Genomic DNA, 27,748 nt, shown 5'->3' on the forward strand with positions numbered 1-27,748 from the left:
TCACAGGCATTGTTAAAATGGTCAGCTTTCTAGAAACTTGAGCAGAAATCTCAATAGTATTAATGTCTTCCCTACTTGCCTATGACAATTTAATTACATTATACATTATCCCATTCAAGATTTCCCCTCACAGTACTCTGGTGAAAGGAATAACACTTACAGATTGTTAGGTTTATACATTAAGCTCATACAAAACACAATGGATCTTTCCTATCCATATTTAATTGTGCAAAAGAACAATGATGCATTAATAAGGAAGAAATAAACAAATAATAATACCTATATTTCCTAGTTGAATAATTTTCCTGATGCTTAGCAACAAGTTGATTCTGATAGCCAAATGACAGCATTGTGGTAATATTTTCCCATTTAATCAGTGAATGCCTAGAAAATCTGTAATTGTTACTGTCAAGGGAGGGATTCTGGTTAGTGTCCAACTAAGAACAGAGGGACGCAGGTGGCGCTGTGGGTTAAACCACAGAGCCTAGGACTTGTCAATCAAAAGGTCAGCGGTTCAAATCCCCGTGACGGGGTGAGCTCCCGTTGTTCGGTCCCTGCTCCTGCCAACCTAGCAGTTCGAAAGCACATAAAAGTGCAAGTAGATAAATAGGTACGGCTCCGGTGGGAAGGTAAACGGTGTTTCCGTGCGCTGCTCTGGTTCTCCAGAAGCGGCTTAGTCATGCTGGCCACATGACCTAGAAGCTGTACGCCGGCTTCCTTGGCCAGTAAAGCGAGATGAGCGCCACAACCCCAGAGTCGGTCACGACTAGACCTAATGGTCAGGGGTCCCCTTTACCCCTTTAAGAACAGAGGAGCCCTTCAATGGCAGCTATACAGTGACAGATAAAGGACTAAGGGCTGTGGCTCAGTGGTAGGGCATCTATTTGCATGCTAAAAGTCCCTGGTTCAATCCTTGGCATCTCTAGGTAGGGCTTGGAGAGACTTGTATCCTGAAACCCTGGAGAGCAGCTGCTAGTCAGTGTAGACAATGCTGAATTAGATGGACCTATGTTTTCTGAGTTGACACATCTTTGATTCTCTGGCAAAGTAATGTAACACCAAGTAGTTTGGATCCCCAAAAGAGTGAAGCTACACAAATAGCCTCCACTTCATTTACTAGCATACTATCTAGTTTCCCAGGGACAGTCCCCGGATTTACAAATCAGTCCCCATACAAAATCCATTGAAGTTGAAAAGTGTCCCTGGATTCACTGAAAAAAATCTGGTAACTTTAATCTAGAACTGTGTGTGTAGGTTCTCAAGCTTTAACTACAGACTCATAGTCTCTTCCTGTTCTTTCATATCAACAATCTAGTTTTCAACCAGATTGTACATAAAGCCTCCTGAACTCTTAAATCAACACTTCTATCCAGGGTAGGTCACCATTTAATTAAGGCCTCTAAAAAAAATAAATCCTCAGTACTGGGGATATTGTGCTATTAATTATACACACTGGGTTCATGTTTAGTTTTTCCCACTAGTATTATATAATGTCTTCAAGACTGCTGGGTTCCTTAATGGGAGAGAGAGATTATACATGACTGCTTTCTTACGCTGAAAATGGGCTAACCCCACGTCCTGCAGGATTACAACATTTAAATTATGTTAATTTAATTAAAAGGACAGTGTCAGGTACTTTAGGACCCAAGTGCAGATTTTGTTAATGTAGCACCATCATTTAATCAATCTGATTACATCATCTTCTAACAACTGGGCAACTGAGACTGTATGCATTGTTATGGGGTTAGGGTTGGACCAGATGTCCTCTTGGGATCTCGAATAGCCTTGTGATTCTTGACTGTAATATTGGGGCTGGGGTGGTTAATAGAACCAGAAAGACCAGTAGACAATATCTTTATCATTCTGGCAAACGGCCAAGCATCCTCCTTTTGTTAGGGATATTGGGGGCCTTTAACAATAGCCAGAGACTGTTAGGGAAGGGGGCATGTCTTTCTCTCTTCTAAGGAATATTGTGGTCCAGCTGTCTGTGTGAAGAAAATGAAGACAGAGTTCAGACTGACAGCAAGACAGACTAGGGATCTCTAGTTGAGGAAGCACTGAGCTTTGGGGAAATTTCTTAGCATGTTTAAGCCAATATTACAAAATACCAAGAACCCTCCAGTGAGCTCATTCAGTGGAAACCAAAACTAGAGGGTTGTATCCAGTATCTTAGCACAGTAGACCCACTGAAATGAAAGGAACTAAATTAGTCATTGTGATGGGTCTGCTCTGAGTAGGACTTGCACTGAATACAACCCAGTCTAGACACTGAACTCCTGAAATCTCTCACCACTCAAAGAATTGGCGTGAATGCATTACAGTACGATCATAATACTGGTAAAACAAGCAGCAGCCATTTCTGGACCACAATGGCCTGGCCACTGTCATCCTTGCACTGGTAACCTCCAGGGAGAATTACTTCAGTGTGCTCAGTATAGGACACAAAAAATGAATCCTTTGGCCTGCAGTGCTCCTCAAGACAGGGGTCAGCAGGGTTGTTGAAAAGAAGCCTAAGCCCACACAATACAACCATATACAACCAGAATATTGGGGGAAGGTGTCAAAGTGGCCTCCTCCTTTAACCATGCAACTTGACTGCTGCCAGGCAGGAAAAGTTTAGCCCTTTAAATGCTATTCTGCAACTAAAATTATTCATACAGCCAAAGAGGGAGTCACTATAGTTTATGGATAGACTCTACATAGTATGTACATTGACCTGAATCTGGCTCTGTGTGTAGTGGCAACCTTCCATGTGCAGAGCTTATGTTTTCAGAATGCAAACCATAGGAAACCTCCTGGGACGTTGCCAGACTTACATCAGGGGGAGCCAATGTAGTGCTGCCCAGATGCTGGGCGCCATTCTCCATCAGCCCTAGTCAGCATGGCCAGAGGTCAAGGCTGATGGGAGCTGTAGTATGTCAAAACAAATTCAATACCTTACTATGCAAATACAGTAATCACAATACACAAAGCACACCAGGCGGAATAATAATAACTGTAAACTGTATTTTTTTCTTCTTGTAAGTTCCTGTATAACACAATCCTTAGGTAAAAATAGAAAAGTCCTCAAGGTAACGAGAACAACACAGCTGATGTAGACTGATGTAGAATAAACAATAAGAAAAGATGAGAGCTGGACCATAAAGAAGGCTGATCACCGAAGAATTGATGCTTTTGAATTATGGTGCTGGAGGAGACTCCATGAGAGTGTCATGGACAGCAAGAAGATCAAACTTTTCCATTCTTAAGGAAATCAGCCCTGAGTGCTCACTGGAAGGACAGATCCTGAAGCTGAGGCTCCAATACTTTGGCCACCTCATGAGAAGAGAAGAGAAGACTCACTGGAAAAGACCCTGATGTTGGGAAGATGGAGGGCACAAGGAGAAGGGGACGACAGTGGACGAGATGGTTGGATAGTGTTCTCGAAGCTACCAGCATGAGTTTGACCAAACTGCGGGAGGCAGTGGAAGACAGGAGTGCCTGGCGTGCTCTGGTCCATGGGGTCACGAAGAGTCGGACACGACTAAACAACAACAGCAACAACAACAATGACTGTTTAAAATGGTATTGTAGTCCATTGTATGGTGTGAATGTGGCCTATGTTTCTTGCTGCTTTTTATGACTAAATAATCTGAGTATTAGAAATGATATATAAAAGGAGGGCACAATGGATGTAATATTAATTATATGGAAAGTTTGTCAAATACCAGTTTGCAACTCCACCTCACCCTTTCTGCTTCTTTTGGCAATTAGGAGGCAAATGTATCAATGTGACATGAAAAGGATTTACTGAAAAAAGGTGCAGCTGCAGGTCAAACAAAACCACCAGAGCGCTACGAGAATCAAATGGCTTCTGATATCTGATACGCACAGCCACCCTAAGCATCAATGGACAATTTATTCCAGGAAAATATATCAGTGGCACTGCCCAACTGTCACTGACTCAGCCATTTAGATCTTTTCTGATATTTAAATAATCCATCCCAATAAATCCAGTTAAATTGTTTTAGATAAGGGCTGCAAATTAATGACTATTGTCTAGTGAGTTTCCAAAAGCAATAGCCTTGATGATGAGATAAATGCTGCTATGTCTCTCCAGAGGAAGGAGCAGGAATATATAGGCTCAGTTTGACTGGCATTACAACCGTAATGAATAATAGCTATGGCTCTGTGGGGAAACTGGAAGACAGACTGAATACAAGACACAGCAAATGCATGGCAGCGCCATCCAACTGTGTGTAGGTTAATGGCGGGACTCATTGCATTTTCTGAGGGGAACAAAAAGCCACAACCCCCTCTCCTTTACCAAACATACATGTAGGGAACACGGGTGCTTAACTGGAGAAACAAAAAGATATCTCATTCTCCAGTGGGTTTTTAAAAAAGAAAATATTACTATTTCTGATATCATTTTGAGCATGAGCAGTTCTTTTTTTGGGGGGGGGGGGGGGGAGATGGGTACTAGGGAGAACAACCACTGCAGAAAGCTCTGCCAAGGGGTTGGGAAACCATCCTGATTCCTGAGGGCTGCATTTCCTTCTGGGCGAACTTCTGAGGGCCACATGTCAATGGTGGATGGGGCCAGAGTCAAAAGTAGAAGAGCCACAAATATAATTTTTACCTATGTATCTTAGGCTAGATACTCATACACTCCTCTCTATCTTGCATCCAGGCAAGCAAGAGTCATTATCAGAGTTCAAGGATGCATTCTCCCCCTCACGAAATTAGATATGCCCAATAGAATATGTTGTGGCATGTGCTTGGTTGAGGCGCATGTGTGGCGCCTGCAACAGTTTCTCCTGTACGCAAATGTGGCCACAGGTTGGCAAGCTCTCCCCTACGCATTGCAGATTGGCCGAGTTAAACCAATGTCACAGTGGAGAAAAGGAGGCAGGTAGGCCTCTGGCTGCCACAAACTGAGGGCCTCAGATCCCAAGAGGGGACAGCAAGGCTTAGGAGGTAGAGAGGCAGGGTACTGAGATGGTTAGAGAAAGCGAAGGCGGGGTGGGGTGGAGGACAGCCTAGGAAAAGGGGCTGGGGAAGTGAGTAGCCCAGAAACAGCCTTCTCTGCTCTGGTGCCCTCCAGGTGGCCCCCCAGCTCCCACCAGTCCCAGCCAGTATGGCCACTGGTGGTCAGGGAAGAGGGAAGTAGTTGTTCAAAAACATCAGGAGGCCACGAGGTTGGGGGAGGTGAGCTCAAAGGAACATAGAGGAAACTAGAGGGAGAAAATACCTTGTAGTCTAGTTGGCCTCTCAGCAGTTGTTCTGGGGGGGGGGGGGGGGATAACAGCAAGCAACACTTTGTATTTGGGAAGATGCCAGCACAAATACATTATATAGTGTAATGGTATATAAGGAGACATTAAGTAGATAATGTAGAACAAACAACATGCTGCAAAGGGGAATACGGCTTCAGAAGATTTATGGTAACTGTGGTATTTCTGATACATATAACTGCACCTTAGATCTGAATGGTAATGCAGTGGACTTAATGCGTACTACACACTCCATTTGATATTTTCAGCACCATTATAAAAAAGGATGTAATTTCTCTAATGGATATTTGGCGCCATCTATAGACTGATAACAAAACAGTATCCCTTTGCTGTAAATTATATGCAGCCATTGTGACTTTTAGAAATCATGTGCCAAACTGTATCAAAACGTTAGGGTTGTTATCTACCTACATTCTACTCGGAGTAGACCCGCTCAAATTTACAGACTGAAGTCAGTCATGTCCATGAATTCCAGTGTGTCTACTTTGAGTAGCCTAGCACTGGATAACGATTACAACCCATAACCAGGCTAAAAAGGGCCCTTGAACTCTGATAATGTTTCTTGATTGTCTGGATGGAGAATAGAGAGGAATATGTGAGTAATTAACATTTGTTGCTCTACACAATTTTGCTTCTGGCCCTGCATCTGGTTTCTAGAATATGACCCTTGGGGTGAAAAGGGTTCCCAACCACTTCTGTGTTGGAATGCAGCCTAATACATTTTTTTGCAGGGCTGACATTTTGAAGAACTGTGGATTTTAGGCTGTGATCCTATGCACATTTACCTGTGAGTAAATTGCACTGAACACTGTGCTACCTGCTAATCCTATACATGCATAGGATTGCACTGAGGAGAACTTAGGCACCCCCATGCTGTCACAGTTGATATACACACCAATAGACAGCTAGATAGACAAAGATATATAGATAGATATAGATAGATATAGATATAGATGATATAGATATAGATATAGATATAACTGTGGGAGGCAGTGGAAGACAGGAGTGCCTGGCGTGCTCTGGTCCATGGGGTCACAAAGAGTCGGACATGACTAAGCAACTAAACAACAACAATAGATGATATAGATATAGATAGATAGATATAGATATAGATATAGATGATATAGATATAGATATAGATATGTGAGAAGAATGTCTTGGCTGTCAATAAAAATCCCAAGATTAACTTGTCCAGAGTATTTAAAAGGGAAGAAATATGATAAGAAATCCCATTATCTGCAACTCAATTAGCCACATTTAATTTCTAAACAGCCTTTCATCCAAGAATCACAGGGTGGTTTGCAATATAAAAACACCAAATTACATACCATAGTAACAAACAATACCTTCCCACACACAGTTTAAACAGCCATAGATTGTTGAATTAACCAAAGGCCTGGGAGAAGAGGGATGTTTTTGCTTGGCGCCTAAAGATATGCAACAAAGGCGCCAGGCGAGCTTCCTTGGGGAGAGCATTCCACAAGTGGGGAGCCGCCATAACAAAAACAATTGCCATTTTTTAGTATCTTACATTATTCAAAGTACTTTATATAAAGATCCAGGGTGACCTACCTCACAGGGTTATTATGAGGATTAAATAGGTAGGTAGGGAACCATATGTGCCCCCTTGGTCTGCCTGGAAGAAAGGTGGGATATAAATGTGATAAATAAATAGATAAATAGATGCATCACCCCAGTAACCTGTAGAACAACCCCATAAGGCAGATGACACTTATTATATGTGGAACCTACAATAAAATGTTGCACTTCTACCTATTCAGGGTCTACTTGGTCATTCCCTCCTGTTGGATCATTCCATTCCACTCCTCTTCCCTTTCTAGTGTTCCATTTTTCTTTTCCAACTCTCATTCCACATTGTGTAGCTGCTGAGCATGCTAAATCTTCAATTGGCTGGGCTTTTTTTGGTGGTGAGGTAGAGTTCCATCTTCACACCTTGGAGACCTGCACATCTTGGAGTTCTATAAGGCATGGGAATAGTTCCCTATTGTTTTACGTGGCCCCATTTTGAATATTCACCACCACCTGAGCAATGAGGTAAAGGTAAAGGGACCCTGACCATTAGGTCCAGTTGTGGCCGACTCTGGGGTTGCAGTGCTCATCTTGCTTTACTGGCCGAGGGAGCCTGCGTACAGCTTCCGGGTCATGTGGCCAGCATGACTAAGCCGCTTCTGGCGAACCAGAGCAGCACATGGAAATGCCGCTTACCTTCCCGCCAGAGTGGTACCTATTTATCTACTTGCACTTTGCTGTGCTTTCGAACTGCTAGGTTGGCAAGAGCAGGGACCAAGCAACGGGAGCTTACCCCGTCGTGGGGATTCGAACTGCCAACCTTCTGATCAGTGGGCAGGCCAATAGAGTGAAGCCAGCCATGAGCAGGACACTGTCACGAAGCTAAATGGGGAACATAAGCAGGGCTCTACTGGATCAGGCCAAGGCCTGTTTGTAGCCCTCCAGGTTTTGTTGGACTTTGCATTGCCCCTTCTAGCACAGCCAATGGTCCGAAATGAGGGGAACTGCAGTCCAACAATATCTGGAGGGCAACAGGCTTCCCACCCCTGATACAAAGGCTGTTTCTTTGCAGAAATTAAGTATGGAGCTCTCACATGTAGAGCTTCTCCCAGCTAACCCTGCCACCACAGAGACCTATATAGGAACATAGGAAGCTGCCCCACACTGAGCCAGACCACTAGCTGAGGGATGAGGAAACTTTGGCCCCAGCCAGCGTGGCTAATAGACTGAGGGGAGTCGTAGTCCAGCAACATCTAGAGAGCCAAAGATTCCCCACCCTGGAACACATCCATCTGCCTTGCTATAATCTACCTTGACTGGCATCAGCTCTCCAGGGTTTGGGGCAGGGATCTCTCCCAGTTCTACACAGAGATACCAGGGATTGAACCTGGGAGCTTCTGCATGCAGAGCAGATGCCATGGCCTTCCCAGTTTTGCATATGTGTGCAACCTTCACAAATGACAAGAGTGCTTTCTGTATTTCTATTCCACATACAAAACAATTGCATGAGTTCCTTCCATCTTAGAAATGGGCTTTCTTTTGTGCAGATTAATTCAAGCACCCTGTCTCTGGAAAATGCCACTTTGGGTGAAGATGCTTCTTTTTGTGCAAATGGATTTTTTCTCTGTCCAAAAAAGAGAGGCACATTTGCAGACATGCAACATTTAAATGTGACTCTATTAAACAAAAGTAGTCCACAGCCAGAAGCTGCTCTGCTGGCAAAGCATCGAAATTCAGCTTTGCTAGTATGCCAGTATCTGAATTTAAAGCAGTAGTCAACTGTACTGAAGCGAAAGAGTCTATCATTTCATTTGGCTCTCTGACAAAGATGCAGTCATAAATGAAGTCTAGAATCATCCGGTTTATTATTCCTGTTTGTTTCTGCCAATGATGTCCTTTTTCTGCAGCACTCACACTGTGGCTCTCAAGTCCTGAATGTATTTCTTTTAAAGATAACAAATGATGCCATCCTGTATGGCAATTTCCTCTCTTATTCCCCTCTGAAATTTAGGGGGAAGATGACTTATACATCAGCTGACTTATGCATCCAGCAACGATTTGAGTACTGGGCTAGGGAGATATTTGTCACAAGTGTGTTATAATTAGAACAAGCCACACAGATGTGCTTCAATATGGGTGAGCAGTTCTGACTTCAGAAATCATAGTTAGCATGATATACCAAATCCTTCACTACAGATCCTTTTGTTGTGCCATAATGTTCTTCACTGCTGGGAAAAGAGCCATACAGCCCCTTCTTCAAAGGTTATAAAGCACAGGAAAATAGGAATCTGCCTTACACCGAGGCAGACCAATGCTCTTTTTAGCTCAGTACTGTCTACACTGACTGGCAGTGATTCTTCAAGGCAGCGTTTTCTCCCAGTCCTACCTGGAGATGCTGGGGATTGTACCTGGGACCTTCTGCATGCAAGACTGATGCTCTATCACTGAGCTACAGCCTTCTGCAAGTCAGGTATGGGGAGTTTGTTGCCCTCCTGGTGTTGGACTACAACTCAAGTATCCATGATCCTTAGCCATGCTGGTTGAGGCAGATTCCCCATGCCTACTATGAGGCCTCAGCCCTGCAGGTGTACTTCAGCACATGTGAACACAAACATGCACACATGCAAACCTTTGCCCCTTACTCCTGAAAGAGGAGTTAATTGCAGCTATATAGGAAGCTAGCCAACCTAGCAGTTCGAAAGCATGTCAAAGTGCAAGTAGATAAATAGGTACCGCTCTGGTGGGAAGGTAAACAGTGTTTCTGTGAACTGCTCTGGTTTGCCAGAAGCGGCTTACTCATGCTGGCCACATGACCCAGAAGCTGTACACCAGCTCCCTCGGCCAATAAAGCGAGATGAGCGCCGCAACCTCAGAGTCGGTCACGACTTTACCTTTACCTTTTTATATAGGAAGCAGGGATGTGGGTGGTCTAAACCACTGAACCTCTTGAGCTTGCCGATCAGAAGGTTGGTGGTTCAAATCCCTGCAATGGGGTGAGCTCCCATTGCTCTGTCCCAGCTTCTGCCAACCTAGATAGCAAGCACAGCGTATCAAAAAGGGACTCTGCAGTTTTGAATTTGCCACTGCACTACTGAGTCAAACCATTGGCTTAATGCTAGCTCAGCACTGTTTACAAACAATGCAAACCCAAGCGCTACCCTCCATCTCCAGGATTTCAGCCCTACCTGGAGATGCCAGGAACTTTTACATTGCTCTGTTACTGTACAGGCGTCTCCCCACTTACACGCATTTAACTCACACACAGCGCCGGGTAGTAATTAAATAAACTGATTTAAACTATAAATAAAGAGCAAAAAGGGCCTCGAAACAGCAGGAAAACTGTGAAAATGACGGGAAAACAGCAGGAAAACAGCTAGCAATCCTAGGAGCCTTTGCAACTGCAACCCCGTGAGGTTTATAAGGTGTTTACAGGCCTTTTAGATGATGTTCCCCACTATATGCAATTTCACATAAATGTGCGGTAACCCCGGGAATGTAACCCCTGTATAAGTGGGGAGATGCTTGCACTATGCCTCTTCCCCATACCATAAGGATTAAGTGTGCGCTACCAGCTTGGAGAGAAAATGCTTCTGGTAACTTTAAGTTTCTGCATCTATCTCTCTCTGCGTCCCCCCCCCCCCCCAGCAAATACTTCACAAAGCCAAATGCTCAGCCAATGGCAAATAGTACTTATTGACTTAAGTAAAATGGTGCCCATTTACCCCAGCTTAGGATCCCTTTTTTCAAGCAAGGTGCATCCACGAAAGAGAAACTTACAAATCCATTAAAGAAACAAGTCAGTGATGTTAAGGAACACACGAGCTTTGAACTGTTTCCTAATCAGTATTTGAGTTGTAGCGATTTCCCAGTTAATTATTAGACCCTTTTTATTAAAGGTTTGTTACACAGGGGACATACAAGCTCTTTTCCTTTTAATTTTTTTTTCTTAGCACACAGCCATTTCCCCTAGCGGCATTTCCTAGTGGCATTCACTTTCAGAATCTGTTCTCGAAGCTTTCCAGCAACAGATTTTTTGCAGTGTATGTTCTCTCCTGGCCTCTAGCTCAGGGTTCAAACCAGCCATTTTCTCCAAGTATGTAGGCCATTTTATCGCTTTCTTATTACCACTCTACATTCTATGCTAACCAAGCATGTTCAGTCCTTATTGGGCTGCTTTTGGTGGGGATGGGTCAGTTGCCACGATTTAAAAAATAGCTGTGTTTATGGAGAACGAATGCTGATATTTCCCTTTTCAAATTTGGTTGCAATCCTTGTGGTACTCACCACCTGTATTTTTTATTGCAAGAGGAGAATGTAAATCCTTACTGATAACCAGTTAAATAGGAAGCTTTTCCTGAGGGATTCTGTCTGAACATTCAGCCGGAATGTGTTGACTCAGGCACCGCCACAGACTGTGTGTGTGTGTGTATGCGCGCACACACGTGACTTTGGAATAAAACAGTATTTGGATCATTCTTGCTTTCCACGAGCCAACTGTTGCAAGGTCTTCAAGGCATATAGTGGGGGGGGGGGAGAGAAACCCAGATAGAATGTAAATTACCCGACTAAAAAGATTTTCTCACTTGTTATTAATTGAATCACTGTATCACCTTTGTTCTAGCATCAAAGTCAGGTTGCGTAAATATGTGTCAGATGAGTGGGACGGCTTTTTAAACTGACAGCTGGGGTTTAGTAGAACATTGCAATTATGGCTTTGCCTGTCTCTTCATCCAACTGGTGAAGGAACTAGTCCAAGCTATAGCTGTTTTTACAGCATTTGTACTTTGCAAATGGTTTTACTCACTGAACGGTCTTCATTCATGAGTTTATCTGCATTTAAACTGGTGGAGATAGAGAAACAGCAGAGTGGGCTGTAGCATTTTGATACCCCCACAATGCATAAACACTTGGAATCACACAAACATACTTTCTGATTAGCTTAACAGAAAATGAATAATAAATATAGCAACAATAACCATCATCATAATAGTGTGATTTTAAAGGAAAGATGCAATTGAAGGATGTACCAGTTTAATGGAGATTCCGCAGATCTCCACAGATTCAGTTTCTAGCAACAGATTTGTCCCATATGCTTAGGAAATGCCCAGTCATTCTGGGTAAAAATTAAACAGACTCTCTGTTCCTGACAAAATTAAACAGAATCCATCTTGTGTAATTTTGGATAAGATAAGATAAGATGAAAAATGATAAGAAGAGGTCCCCGCTCTGGTTCCCAGATGCTGAACTTGCTGATTTAATAGAGCTCTACTGCAGAAAAATATTCTGTCAGATGTTACCGCAATTCATTCCCCTGAAACACCCGCTCCCTCCCAGTCAACAACAAATCCTGCCAACTGAAGCAAGCAGGTGCTCCATACCTGAGACAGGAGCTAACTGGCAACTCTTAATAACTGAAAAGTTGGTTATCCCATAAATGAATAGGATGGCGACAAAGGAATCTCAAAATAGCATGACAGTGAACCAACATTACACAACTGGTCATTGAGCTTGAATTTTACAACACATATGCCTCATCTGTGTTGGCTGCTATTCAGGTGATCCCCCCATAAATTATTAACATTTACAGTTATTTGCAGCTGAGGGTACAATCTATACTGGAGCTATGTCGGCTGAAGGGCTTTACGATGGGCTGCTGGCAAGGCAACTACACTGGTGGAATCAGGAGCAAATAGGACCATACTAGGTTTCCAGGAAGTGTTTGCTCTCCATCCTAGTAGAAAGCAGAAGGAAAAGGGGACAGGAGCAAAGGAGAAGGAACAAGGAGGGGATAAAGGAAGAGGAAGGGGGGAAGATACAGACCATGAAGGGGAAATGGGCTGCCCCATTGGGGATTGGAACCAGGAAAGGAAGGAGCAGAAAGAAGTCTGGTAATCTCAGTGCTAAAATATTACAAAAGACAAAAAAAGGACATACTCCTTCTGTCTTTTACGCTGCAGATAATGGGTTGTCTTAAAATTTGGTTACATCAATCTGTCAAAAACAACTCCCATTACTGGCCAAGCAGAGTGAGGCATTTGGTGTAACTCATTCATTTGGCATTCCATTTGGTTGCAACACTTGTTTGCTTATAATGCAATAACTCAGGTGCACATTGAGATATCAGAATGAAGTTCAAAACACACGTTCAGGTCATAACTACATTTTAAGTCCAAATACTGGCTTGTACAGAATTGATTGTAATGAGGCATTTGAAGTGGGGCTTCTTAGACAATAGTATATGCTTGATGACATAGACTTGTGAAGACAAGGTATGTGGTTTTTCAAAATGGCTCTTGAGTGGGAAAGATGTGTTCCCCACTCTGATTTTCAAAGTCAAATATATTAAAGCTCTATTTAGAAATCTTCCTTTTATTCAGTTAACATAGCTGAAAACAATTTAAAAAACAATGTAATTCTGTTGATAAACTATCCTTATTAGCTACAGGATTCCCCATGCAGAAATGATTGCAGTTTTATCATACACAAGGGTCATAGCTGTCAATGTTTCCCTTTTTAAAAGGGAAATTCCCTTATTCCGAATAGGATTCCTCGCAAGAAAAGGGAAAAGTTGACAGCTATGACAAGAGTATCAACCATAAAAAGCCCCACTCAGATAATAGCTAGACTTCCAAGACCACAATGCAAAGAATTATTTGTATACAACTGTTTTTGGCATCCTTCATGTCCTTTCCAGTCATTGGCTGAGCTGCTGTGATTTCACAGGATGTTAATGATCATTCTAACAACTGTGGCAGAATATGACCTGTAGATTACTTATACAGGGTCTTATTTGGGGCTGCACCATTACAGCTGTTGCCAACATTCACATTTTGAAGCCCCTGAAGACGTATATGTTTTGACCTTTGTAGGGGATTAATGCAATGAGGGCAACTATATGATGATGATGATGATGATGATGATGATATTTATTACACACATACATGCACATACACTTTATGTATCAGAAGATCTCCAGGCAGTGTACAACATTAAAAACAAATCACAAAACATCAATGATAAAAACATAATAAAAACATACTGACAAACAGCCTAATAATAAAATAGCCATCATAATAACAGTCCTTTCCCAAACACTATATATTTCCTACAGTATTGTTATGATTATTTTAAAATGTTATTTGATGTTATAATTTGTATATCGCAATGCTCTCGGCAATTTAGATCTGTTAGCTACCCTAATGGCATCACAGATCACTGAAGGACATGTTAGAAATATACATAATAAAGACATATAAATGCATACATATTGCAAATTACAAAATACATGCTAAATCATTAGGAAAGAGATCAATGCCTTTTTACAAATCAGTGGTGTACGGTTCCAAGTGTGGCACTCAAGGACTTAACTGGTAGGATGTTCTGTTTCTTACTGTATTTTTAATATACTGTTTCATGCTACCTCACTCTCTAAGCCAGGCATGGCCAAACTTGGCCCTCCAGCTGTTTTGGGACTACAATTCCCATCATGCGTGGCCACTGGTCCTATTAGCTAGGGATGATGGGAGTTGTAGTCCCAAAACAGCTGGAGGAGCAAGTTTGGCCATGCCTGCTCTAAGCGGTGTGAGATTCCAGGGGTTCCAGGCATTTTGGAAATGAGCCACAATAGAGACTGTGGTGGCTTTATGATATATGGTTTATTTATATATGGTCTTGTTTCTCCCATAGCCACAGCTTTGGATTCAAACAGAAATCAAACATTGTTCTGACCCTCTCTCCAGCTTGCCATTTCTCTTCTGGCCCACATTACTGCAACTTCCAACTCCTAACTCAAGCTTTGTCCTTCTAACCATATATGAGTTGAAGAAGGAACACCACCATTTGCCCATCTCTCACAAAGCCCCCTTCCCTTTCCCCGCTTTTAATGGCCCATCACCAAAGCTATCACCTCAACACAGGAACCTAGCCTGCCTTAACACTTGCTGGATCCAGGAGTTAGAAGAGTTTCGCACACAGCCTACTTCCTGCCCCGCAAACTCAGAACAATTCATATGTATTTCTCTTAATTGTGCTCTTACTCCTAGGTGCAAATGGCTTCAAGACTTTTTATAGTGTGGAGTAATGTAGAAATTTAATAAACCAGACCTAATCAGCTGCTGGTGGTGGGAAAACCTGCCTTTTCCATCCCAGCACTAGAAGAACAGCCTCATGTTCTAGCTTTGCACTTCTCAGCGGAATAGGATTTCTCCTTGCAATATGACTTGCAATATGACTTGCAATATGACCTCACACCTCGGCTCTTGCTCATTATAAGGACTGGTATTTTGCTAGTTTGTAAAATTAAGAGGCCACTGCAACTGTAAAATAATTCAACATTTACTGTTATCCTATAAGCAAGCTGTACATCCTGAAACCAAGAACTCTAGAGCTGAAGGATACCATCTCTGGATTAAATTCAAAGTGACTATTCAAGAGCAAAATTGTTTTGGGATTTTCAGACAACATTAGGGGGCCTATCCAGGAAAAAGTAAGCAAATATAAACCACTGCAACTGGTACCAGACTGACTCAGGTCTATTTAATAACGTGACTAATGAGATGCATCCACATCTTTCCAACATGCCTCCCTTCCGCAGCACCGCTTCACTCATGACTTACGAGCTCTTATTGCTGCTCAATTTGTCATTACGGGGAAAGATGAAATGTACCATCATGATAGTGCAATTTCAGTTTCTGAGTTCTTAAAATACAGCAATTTTCTGAGTTTAACTACAATTGAAGGTGATTACAAAAGCAAAGACGTTTGAAAATAATGAGGAACTCTGTCATTATTATAATACAATTTGAAGTACAACTTAAGTGGCTAGAAAGCATTTATAGTTGCACTGGAAGTTATAATTTGAAGCTGTTTCATATGAGAACTATTTATGAACATACCTGCAGCGCCATTCTAAGCACCTTTACCCGGTCTGAAGCGATTCCCATGGAGCTCAATGAGTCCTATAGCAAGCAGTACACTTAGGACTGCAGCTTTATGTTAATTGTTCATCCATCTGGTTACACAGCTAATAATGTTTATCTGTAATGGCAACAAAGAAGATGAAATGTGAAGGAGCCTGATAGAGTCAGGCAAATCAGATATTAGCTCTTTATTTTTATTTTATTAAAGATTTTCTTGATTTACAAAAGTGTGTGCAATGTCTCTCTTGTATTTCCCCCATGTAACTTTTTTTAAAAATTTGTTTCATTTGTTGAGACATTAGGAATAAAGGGGGAAAGAGGTGGAGGGGGGGAAGATGGGTGGGGTTGGGGTTGGGTGGCATGTTTCTATTTTACTTACTATATGTAGCGTTTGGTGTCAGCGTTGCTTGTGCAGGTTCTTTGCGGTTCACTTGTGTTCCTTTGGCTCTTTACAAAATGGTTTGGTAATATGCTAACTTAATTAGAAATAATACAGTCCAAAGGGGAGAGATCTTGCTATATTTTCACATATTTGAAGTGAAAGGTACCCCCCAAACAAAAATACAGGTATGCTGAATAACACCGATGTACGTGTATAGAAAAACTATTGGGCTGGTGGTGGGGAAGGAAGAGGGGCGCCGCCACCCCGGTTTCTCAGCTGCCCTTCCCACGACTGGGCGCGCGGTTTTTTCCAAGGCGGGGAGATTCCCACCGCGCGGCCCGCGAGGGGTGTCCCTTTTAAGAGCGCGGGGGGTGTTGGGGGGGGGAGGCCTTATCCGGTTCTTACGGCCCCCTAGAGGGCTGTCCGCTTCGTCTGCTCCGAGTCACCTGACTCCGAAGAAGCCACAAACCTGCGAGGCCCCGTGAGGAACGAGCAAGAAGAGCCGGCAAGAAAAGGCAAGGAGGGAGCGAGGTGTGTGCGCGCGCGCAGACACACACACACACACACACACACACACACGAGAGAGCGAGAGATCGCGTCGGGGGTTGCGTATTGCACGCATACATGCATCCTAGCAGTGGCACCACAGGGAAGGTTTGTGGCCGCAACCGGGGATTAGGCAACCGGGGATTAGGCTAGAAATAGCGGCGGTGGCGGCGGCGGGCGTGGAGAGCTCCCCCGGCACCCGCTCTGGCCTTAGCGCATCCCTGCTCTCCCTGCACCTGAGGGCGCGGCGTGTGCGCCCAGGGCGCGCCTTTCCCGCGCTCTGGAGCAAAGGGGGCCGCCGGTGCGGACGGAGGGGGGCTCGGCGCAGCTGCGAGCGGGCGGGGGCGAGAGAGGTTAGCGTGTTGGGTGGAGGGGGGGGGGACAAGCGGAGGAGGAGAGACCGTGGCCTCCTCGCGAGCAGGAGGCAGCGCCAGCAGCACCGCGAGGGGCAGAGCAGAGGCGCGGCAGTCGCCAGAAGGACGCGGACGCACTGACAGGTTTGCTGCTGCTGCTGCTGCTGCCGCCGCCGCCGCCTCGGGCACTTCCACATTCTCCGGGGAGGGGACGGGGAGAGCAGGCCTGGCTGGGCGCTGCTTGGTAATCCCCGAGGCGAGGTGGGGGGACGGGAGGGAGGGAGAGATGCAGATATGCAAGACTACTAGCCAAACGCCGCCGCCGCCTCTGCTGTCGTTCCTCTCCCCCCCCCCCCGAAAAAAGGGGAGGGTTGCATTGCAGAGGGCGAGGAGAAGGAGACAAGCGGCTTGGAGAGGGTAGGGGGAAGAGGAGGGGGAGCGGGGCGCTGCGGGGTGTGGGAGATCGCCGAGGTGGGGTGGTTTGAGGTTGGGAACCCGCGGCCTGCGGTTGTCTTCAAGACAGAGCTGGCTGGGGGAAAGGCACCGAGAGGGCATAACATGGCGCAATGATATGATAATCTCCCACCAGAGAGAGAGGTAGAAACGCAGGGAGGAAGGCGAGAGAATCCCGTTGCTGCAGTAAGAAGCCCCGCCAGCAGCAGGAGGGAGCGGTGGTGACAGGGCCGTGTTGGAGACTGGCTAGATAATTCAATCCCTGGGCCCTCTTGGGGCTCTGTCAGGAAGGCCCGGGGCTGGGAGATCTTCTGTGAGGTTGCGGGGAGGGGAGGGAGAAAGCTTCATTTATTCCCCACCCCCCATAAACAAGAGAGATGAGATACATAGTGGTTTGCAGGAACCGCCATCATACTCAAGGGAGGCAGGCAAGGGAAAGGACACCCCCCCCCCACACACACACTCACCCTCGGAATTCATATACAGTATTATTATGTGGGCATATTTCTGTTTCGTCTACAATGCCCCCAGAATCTCTCGGATATAGTTGCAATGCAAACACTTACACAACAGAGGAGGTGGCATGGGAGGAAGGAGGGAACCTGGAATGAGCCAGGATTTAGAAATCAGCTTTCGCTAGTTAAATAATTGTCCATATATATATATCCTTTTAAAAAAGATTATCCTCCCCTCAGTTGTTTTTCTTCCCCCCTCCCCCTTGTAGAAGTGGTAGCAGTCCTAGAATTAGCCGAAGATGTCGGGTCAGACGCTGACAGATCGCATCGCAGCTGCTCAGTACAGCGTTACAGGATCAGCTGTAGCTAGAGCCGTCTGCAAAGCAACCACACATGAAGTGATGGGGCCCAAGAAAAAACACCTGGACTGTAAGCATCTTTTTATATAAGTGGTTCGTGTGTGGAGGGCTAGGGAATCTGTGGTTCTGTGCTCCTGGGGTCCATTGCCCTCTGGGTAATCAGTTTCTTCTGCCATTAAAATTAAAAAATGAACTTTTTATTGTAGCAATATAACACCTCAGAAATGCCTTAGTCCCCTTATTTTGCTTCATTTTGACCTTCAGGTTTTAGGACAGGTGCATGTATCAGAGAGAGAATGTAAGGCCTGTGACTATTTGGAAACTGCAAAAGTATTCTGGCCATGCTTTGAGCGAATGAGTTTAGATGAGGGTGGATGTTGACTTGAGTTGCTGTAATGTGGAGATTATCTCTACAGAGAGGTTGGTTTGGTCGTGGCAAAACTGAATGATTCTTGTTCATTGTAATGGTTCCATTGTGTATCGTTAATGAAGGGTAGGAAAGATGAACATTTTAAAGTATGTCACATGCACACTCATCCCAAATGAAATCGCTGTAGTGCTCTTAGTTGTGTTATTTTGTGCAGCCATCCTTAATTGTGTTAGATCTTCATTCTGCACTCATTTGGCCTTCATTCTATATTGCAGGGAGTGGTAGTCAAAATTGCTAGACCATGGTTGGGCCATCTAATCCTACTTTATGGCCCTCATATTACAGTTTGTAATCCTAAATACTGCGAGCAGCAAAGGACAGAGTAGTTCTGATCTTCTGTACTCAACACAGCAAAATAGAAACCTAAACAACACCAGTAGAAATGAGAAGGTCCACAGACATCAACCTGCACACAACATCTCTAGGAACTCCTCCCATCACCCATCCGTAATGAAGTTGCTCATCAGTACTGCCATAGAACCCACACAGAGAAGGCACCAACAATATATGTGAATGGAAGGGATACCATGATGACATCACAGGGCCCTGTTACATCTTCCTGTGCACATTGCACAGGTGCATTCTGTAACTGCTGGCTGGGACTGATGGGAGCTGTGGTCCAAGACATTTGGGGGGCACCAGGTTAATGAAGGCTGGGTTAGGAGGACAAGCAAGCACACACACCTGCAGCCACAAGTTCTAGTACAGGGTCAGGAGTTCAGATGCCTTGGCAGCTGGTGGCAGACTGCAGATAACTCTTTTAAGAGGGACAATGTCATGGTTAAATGTGTCCCCTTCCATTCCCACTTGCCACACTCTATAGGGCTGAAGGAGGTAGGATCTGTAGAGCACAAGCTTCTCAGGGCAAAATATTCTGTTGCTGAGGTGGATAAGTGTTATGACTCTTCACTTCCTTCTTTATTGTTGATTTTGCATAGCTGTCTGTGCAGGCCCTTCCTTTAAGTAATGAGCTGTGATAGAAAGAGAGCATTGTACACAAAGTTTTCCAGATGTACATTTGTATCCAAGCAGGTCTCACTATCTGAACACAATGCATTCTCCAAGAATCGTTTGTTAGGTGAGCGTTCTTTTAATGAGAAGATGATTTCCATTGATTCCTATGGGGGAATTTTATAATGCATTCCGACCATGGAATTCTGACCCCAAAATGACAAACAAAACAAAAAACAAAAACAAAACTGGGAAACCCAGGACAACCCTCTGAAAAAAGATTTGTCTGATTTCTCCCACTTCCCACCATGGTTTCTGGTAAAACACCTGCTGCAAACCAGCAAAACATAAGGCTGCTTATTTGTTTACAGTACTACACATAGGTCTGGCTGTTTGGATATCTGAATCTGTGGTGTGTATAATGAGGTTTGGGTACTAATTCCTCATGTGAATGTTTCAATAACATGTGAATGTTTCAATAACAAGTGTTTGGATAGTGGGACCTGTGTGTGTTTTGATTCTTTGGGCAGAACAACATAAAACTTGTGCCATGCTTGTTATGTGATTGGTATTCATTTGCTAGGGCTCATATAAGTATATTATTATTATTATTATTATTATTAATTATTATTATAATAATAATTTTGTTATTATGGTTATCTGTCTTCCACAAATGTCACAAGGCTATGTAGAAAATATGATAAGAATGGCTAAAACAGCATAGAAACTGGCAGAAGATGAAATTAAAAACAATACAAAGCAGAGACCCCTTCATCCAGCTGGGAAAGCTTGTCAGAACAAAAAATGACTTTTTTCTGGAAAGTGCAGATAGTGGGTGTCTGTTGCATATTGACAGGAATGCTGTTTGACAGAACAGGGGGCAGCCACATTGAAAGCCCTGCTCTAAGTTATTGTGGAGTGAACTTCTGATACATAGTAAGATGCCTTATGCCAAGTCAGGACCACTGGTTTCTCTAAATCGGCGTTTCCCAAACTTGCAGTCACTGGCAGCCAGAGTGGACAGTATGGATTTAGAGCAGTGTTTCGCAAACTTGGGTCTACAGCAGTTTTTTGGACTACAGCTCCCATCATCCCTAGCTAGAAGGACCAGTGGTCAGGGATGATGGGAATTGTAGTCCAAAAACAGCTAGAGACCCACATTTGGGCTCTAAATCCATACTGTCCACTCTGGCTGCCAGTGACTCTCCAAGTTTTGAGGCAGACTTACCTGGAGATGGCAGGGTTTAAACCTGGGATGTCCTGCATGTAAGGCATGTGCTTGGCTCCTGAGCTACAGCTGTTCCCTGTGCCACATTCTGTTCTCTAATATGGGATGGGTGAGGGAAATAGGGGTTTGCATGCCTATTTCTGGGTCTCCATTGACTTGAAGTGTGTTTTCTTGTGGTGCTGATAGCATTATGAAATCTCTAGAAGTGAGACTAAATTATGCATTTTCCTAGAGTAGTACAACACTTCTCACCATGCCCCTGACTCCAGCCAGACTTTCTCTGTGCAGCATAGGATTATGCTGGTGTAAATTCACTACACTGGCATAGCATCACCTTCTCTGGGTGCAGCAGAATATGCAGTAGCAATCCTATCCTCACTTAGCAGAATAGGATTGCACTGTTACTCTTTGGCATCCAACTGGGTTTTGTTTAGCTCCCTTGATGTAATCACTTTGTATAGAAAAGCTGCATAGTTTAATGATTAGCCTGACATTGTTTAAAAACTTCAAATATTGGACCTAAAAAGCAGGGGCATAGTAGAAATAGTGACCACATCCTCTTTTTTTTGCACCTGCAGATCTGTTTAGAGACAGAGGTAATTGAAATTGCCAGCTGACAACCTTATAGGCAGTGATTGATGCATTGGGACTTAACCTTTCCTGGCTATTGTCTGACTATCAGACCACATTTCACGGTAACTACATTATATTAGGAATCCAAAAGGCAGGCTAATGTAATCTTTTAAGCAACTCCATCTAGCCTTATTGTCGTGACCTTTTTAACATATAAACATGCAAACATGGTGACATGTGAAGTTGTGAAGTTTCCATCCCTAATCTTCTTGGCCTAATATGTGAAGATAATAAGCTTCTCCCACCCAACCATTCACACATGTTCACTGTGATTTTTAATTGGAAAGAAATTTTACTGAATTCAGTGAAAAATGTGAGTAATTATGCCTAGATGTGTAGCCTTAGAAATACTGAGATGGATGAGTGGCAATGCTGTTGGCCCAGGGATACATATTCCCACTTCATCTGCATTAAATAAATTAAGATGTATGTACTGAAGATTCATGTAATCAGTTACTGCTGTAGATGTTGGCCATGCGGTTTTTGGGGTGGGGAGCAATATACTTCTGGAGAAATGAGATTAACTTTGTAAGTAAGTAGCACAAGGCGGAATTGTAATCAGGTTATGGGGAAATTTATGTATGCTCTTGAACAAACTCCTCTGTTTTGTAATAGCAAAAAGGAGAAAGACTGGGGAGAGGCATTTGGAGAATAATATTGGTGGATCTTGGAGCTTGCACACTGCTCTTTAAGGCACAGGAGTCAAAATTGGGAGAAACGACAAAGGTAGCCTCTGCTTTTCTAATAACAGTAAGGTGGGAGCACCATTGGGGGTTCAGGTGTGAACAGTGGCAAGGAGCAGGGAATAGTACAGTATAGTGAAATAGGACAGGGGCTAAGAAATCTTGGCTAGCCACCACATTGCTGAGCTTATGGGGCCACAGTTGATGCCTCTTGAGACCCCAGAACGCCTCACAAGAGAATGATGTGTCTACATTGTGATTCGAAAAATGTAAAATGATCTTATTTTTCCTTGTAATCTAGTCACTGTCCCCTCCTCTTTTTTTTTTTTTTTTGCTATCCTCATTTTTGCCTTCAAAGGCCATTTTTATTTGCTTTTCTCTTTCCCTTGTTTCCTTTTTTTCTTGATATACCAGGTTGTTTGATGTATAATGGCCTTGGCTACAAAGTGTAATAATGTGGTATTAATTAAAAAGGTGGGGAAGGAAAAAGTATGATGCCTCTAGGAGCAAATGTGACTTAAAATGCTTACCTTGAAGAGGCTTACCTGGTTCTGCCTTTACGAGCTGCAGAATATGGGACAGAGTGGGGAGGTTCAGGGTATTGTGAATGCCCTGACTTCAAAGGGAAAGTAAACCCAGATTCTCTGATAAGTGGAATGTTGTGTCTTCCATTTCTAGATGCTTGAGCAACATCTGTCCTGCTATAGTATGGATAGTGAAGCATCTCAAGAGACCTGCTTTGCAACCTAGGGGAAGTTTTTTTCCTTTTTTAAAGGTACCTGTCTTTTTAATAGTCCTAAATCATATAGCATCTTTCCACATTAGAAATATGGGGAAAGATGCTATATGACTTAGGGCTATTAAAAGTGGCTGAATGTGATAGTTCAGAAAAGCACCAATGCCACTGGGGAAAGGGACAGGCATGTTTAAACTTAGAGTGGTGATGGGAAATCTGAGACTTGCATTCCTCTTCCCTTTTTTAAAGTAAACACAAGCATGGTCCTAAATGTGCATATAGTAATTTGTGACCCTGTACAACTTTTTTATGTGTGCCCTGGTTTTTGTTTTTGCATTCCATGGTTTGGAACATGTTTCTCAGAAAACAGTCCTTCAGAGGTTGAATTTTAATGGTTGCTGGCTGTTGTGCTGGAGAAGGCAAGTAAATAATAGAATGAATGTACATGTGGCAGAAGGCACACTACTGGGACTTCCACAGTAACTCTCCAGAGATAAGCACTTCCCTTGTAGAGGAAAGAAATGAGAGCAAAGCAAATAGGCTGTTAGGCTAGCATTTTATGAATGGTTTACTGTGGGGATGAGCATGATTAATTCAACTAGGTAGACCCCCCCTTTTATTTTTTTCAAAAAGAAGAGTTTGGATTCGATATCCCGCTTTATCACTACCCTAAGGAGTCTCAAAGCGGCTAACATTCTCCTTTCCCTTCCTTCCCCACAACAAACACTCTGTGAGGTGAGTGAGGCTGAGAGACTTCAAAGAAGTGTGACAAGCCCAAGGTCACCCAGCAGCTGCATGTGGAGGAGCAGAGACACGAACCTGGTTCACCAGATTATGAGTCCACCGCTCTTAACCAAAAGTAACTGAAGGCAACTTACAAAAATATGGCAGATAGTTTAAGAGCAACATAAAGCAAAATCAGAGCAAAAGCTAAAAAGTACTCATATTTATACAAAAAGGGAGGATGAGGACACCCCCACTTAAGGAGACCACAGGTAATTAAAAGGCCTGCTGGAAAAGGAATGTTTTTGCCTGGCGCCTAAAGATAGGTAATGATGATGCCTGGCATGCCTCCCTAGGGAGAGCATTCCATAAGTGGGGATCTGCCACTGAGAAGGCCTGTCAAAACTGTCCACAGCTCCCTCAGAGGGAGCACATGATGAATGCAGCGTCCATGCTGGTTCGTGTGGGGAAAATATTGGGGTCCTGAGCCACATAAGGCTTTATAGGTCAAAGCCAGTGCCTTTAATTGAGAGCACAAAATAATTAGAAGCCACTGTGGTTATGCTGGACTGGGTGTGATATGTTCAGATCATCTTGCATTGGTAAACAATCTGGCTGCTGAATCTGCACCAGCTGAAGTTTCCAAACTACCCTCTAAGGCAGACAGAGATGGATTTAGGGGAGCGTGGCCAGTTTGCTGGCACTGGGCACTGAGTTGAGAAGGTGCCCCAGCGGGCATCATAACAGTGAAGAACAGTGGAAGGCAAGAGGCAGCGGGGTGCCTATGTGTAAGTAGTAATAGAACCTAGATGTCTGAAGGGTGATATGTTCAGATCATCATTAAGATATCTCAAAATAGAAAACTCTTTAGCAGTGTGGATCCAAGACGCGACGCACATTTTTGCCCTGGTGTGGAAACAGAGCCACAGTATGTACCCCTGTTGAATTTCTATTTTGAATCATTCCCACTGTTCTCTTTCCCTATTGCAAGTGGAATCAACAAACTATGAGCCTTGGCTTGCTGTGATGACTAAACTGGTGCTCATGATTTGTTTTTCTCCAAATAAACCACAATCTGGAGTGAAGGTTTCTTACTGGCTTCCTGGTTGTGACTTGTTTGGGAGAAACAAACCTTGGGCACTGGTTCAGATATCATGGTAAGTCAAGGTTTGTGGTTTGTTGCTCCTGCTGTTGCTTGGAGAGGAGTGTAGCAGGAAGGATTTAGCAGTTTTCTTGTTTGTTGCTTACCATGTCATCTTCATGATAATGATTGCTTATCTTCAGAAGAAGTCATAAGCTTGTTGCCCCTGGATTTACAAATGGTGGTAGCAGAGTGATCAATAATAATGTGTGGAGTTTTTTGTTGGTTTGTTTTTGCTTTTTAAGATGCTGAATTCAAATTGCTTAGTAAGAGATTGGGTCAGGGCTAAATTATTGAGATGGCCACTGAAGCAGTATGAGTAGATAATATCAGTGATTCAGATAGCACTTTGAGAATGATCATCTGCATTCTTTCTCTGTATACTGTCTGCAAGAAGGAAAGATGAGGAGGAGGAAGTTGGAGGTTAATTGCAGTTTGAGGAGCATTTTAAACATTAAGGAGCAGTTTAGTCAACATGATTTCAGTAGTGCATGTAATTTCAGAAATGACATGGTCTGGGAGTGCCCCCCAAATTCTAGAATGCATTCGTTGGTCTGCATCCAGATACAAATGAAAAACATATATGTGTGTGTGCATGCAGCTTCTCAACACTGTTTTCACACAAACTTCTAATTCATAAAATCTTTAGAAGCAGTATGAGAGATGCTTTAAAAAGATTATAGTGGAAAAAAACCTCCACATGTGCACAGTAACAAGCTTGCTAGACTCGGGTCTGGACTTTAATGTTCTAAGCGGATTGTGAAGCTAATTGCAATCCTAAGCATGTTTACCCTGAAGTAAGTTCCACTGCTCTCCATAGGACTTGTTCCCTAGGTAGTGTGCTTAGGATTGTAACTGAAATTCACCATCTATGAAGAACTTTCTGGTAGTCCTGGGAAGAAGTTTTAAATTTTGTTTACAGCCAATCTGAATTTTGCAATTCTCCATAAATTATACAAATTGAGTAAATTTGCAAAAGGTAATTTAATTGATGGTCCTTAGAGGTTTAATTTGATATAGGTTAGAATTTTAGAGGCGAGAGGTACAAACCATTATTTGAGGAGGTATCATTTGTCCCATACATGAAACCCAGTTCTTGGGTTCATTCTTTGTCACAGGAAAGAGTGACCAAGAAGTAGACTCAAGGCTTGGGCTGTGCAGTTCTAGAAAGCACTTGTTGGCCTGTTTTGGAGTACATCTCAGCAACAGTGAGATGCATGGCCTTAGTTTCCTGTTGGGTCTGAATTGGAAAACCAGAACAATTCAGGATATCAGGATATAGTTTCGGTCTTGGGAACCATAGTTTCCCAATTCATACATAACTGGAAACTTTGGTTAACAGTGGCACACTGGGAAGGGGTAGTGCAAGGATGAAATGCATACACAAGGCTCTTAAACTGAAATACGTACAGCAATTTAATTCAGTTGGAAAGAAAGTAAACAAGCTGCAGTCTAGGATACAGTTCTGGTGTGCAAGTTGGGGATAGAGATGCCCATATCATCTACCGCTTCAGTAGATGGAATGGGCATTGCCAGCAGGAGCTAGCTCAGTGATTAATTCCTTCCACATGAATATATGGTTAATATTCATCCCTATAAAGCATGGCAATGGTATAACCTGCCATTCTCTGAAATCAGGCAAGTAGCCCTCCATAGATAAGGATCCTGCAAAGCAAGGGGTCCTATGTGTTCTGTGGCATGCAGGAGCACGGTGTTCATCCAGAGGCACCTGTAAAACACTTGATCTCGTTTGGTAGTTCTGTGCTCCTTCCATCTTTAATTATGGTGTTTCACATTTTCGTCCCACAAGACTACCTTTCACATTGGTTCCACTGCGGGTGGCTGCAGTGCATAGATGATGGATTTCTAGAAGGGACCAAAAATTGGCTTAAAAGTAATAAGTACACTTGGGGCCAAGTGTATTTAATGTAGTGTGAGAAGCCATCCTAACTGAAGAGGGAGTATCCGGGTTGCCAGCCAAAAGCAGGGCCTAGGATTGATACATGAAATAATGCAGTTGGCAGGAAAGGTCAGCATAAGGAGGTTTAGGAGAAGCTTTGCTAAACAAGTGGTTACTGACGAGGGAGCCTGACTGATGTAGGCATTAGGCACTAAATAATAGCACGCACTAAGCAATACTTCCTTTTTGTAGCTCTCATGTTGGTTTAGCATGGAAGGGGCAGCTTCCTTGCATGAATTATTGAAAGAGAGTGCCACTGAAAGTGATAATTTGACAATATAAGTACCTTGTGTTTGGGGTTCAAGGCATGTTTCAGTCATGACACTTTAGGCTGTAATGGAAACTTGGCTGTCCCTCATAAATATGAGGTATGGCATCTAGGAAGAAAACCTAAGTAGAAAATTTCTGGGAAGCTTTTTTTTTTTAACAACTAAAGTGCCAGTAATCAAGTTGTCATTTTTAGCATTTGAAGAGTTGCTTTAGAGGCCATAATCTCAATGGTTATATTTTAATGGATAACTGTGAGTGTACACCTGCTAATAATACTTGAAAGTTCTTTCTTTCTGTGTACAACTGTGGAAGCATGCATGGAGCAGCTGGTCCAGGTGCATTTCCCCGATTTTAGGAAAGTAGTGGCAGAAATGGGTGACATCTCAACTTGGTACAATCTTTAAACATCTGTTTTCTTGAAAAACTTTCAAGACTAAGAGAAGGCCCTTGTCTGTTTTGTATGAAGAACTCAAGTGCATTCTTTAAGGAACAAAATAAAAAAATTCCTTCCAGTAGCACCTTAGACAGCAACTAGGTTTGTTATTGGTATGAGCTTCCGTGTGCACACACACTTCTTCAGATACACTGAAACAGAAGTCACCATACCCTTATAGTGAGAGTGTGGGGAGGGGTATTACTCAGAAGGGTGGTGGGAATGGGTGATTGGCTTAGGTGTGGTAAACCTGTTGATGACTGTTAAAGACTGCTATTGGTCTTGCAA

General features: G+C 43.3%; 1 protein-coding gene and 1 long non-coding RNA gene across 3 annotated transcripts in view; one reads left to right on the forward strand and one right to left on the reverse strand.

Annotated features, from left to right (window-relative positions):
* Positions 1–1,881: 1,881 nt before the first annotated feature.
* LOC310673206 lies at positions 1,882–16,386 on the reverse strand. The gene is made up of 4 exons (XR_014508908.1): positions 16,104–16,386; positions 15,701–15,842; positions 6,849–6,912; positions 1,882–1,985 (listed from the first exon to the last, which is right to left on the reverse strand). It is a non-coding gene; the product is annotated as an uncharacterized lncRNA (long non-coding RNA).
* A 147-nt stretch (positions 16,387–16,533) lies between these two features.
* Positions 16,534–27,748, forward strand: part of SNAP91 (synaptosome associated protein 91) — a 63,745-nt gene continuing 52,530 nt past the window's right edge. The window contains exons 1-2 of one of the 2 annotated variants that reach the window (XR_014508884.1): positions 16,534–16,637; positions 18,183–18,342. Coding sequence is in view for 1 of the 2 variants with exons in the window: in XM_083431162.1 (XP_083287288.1) it covers positions 18,213–18,342 (130 nt within the window). In the remaining variant the exon portion in view is untranslated. Of the gene's footprint in view, positions 16,638–16,852; positions 17,250–18,182; positions 18,343–27,748 lie in introns of those variants that run through there. The other variant, XM_083431162.1, reaches the window with a different exon arrangement.

The sequence above is a fragment of the Podarcis tiliguerta genome, assembly GCF_965153285.1.
Source record: "Podarcis tiliguerta genome assembly, chromosome: 3".
NCBI classification, from domain to species: Eukaryota; Metazoa; Chordata; class Lepidosauria; order Squamata; family Lacertidae; genus Podarcis; species Podarcis tiliguerta.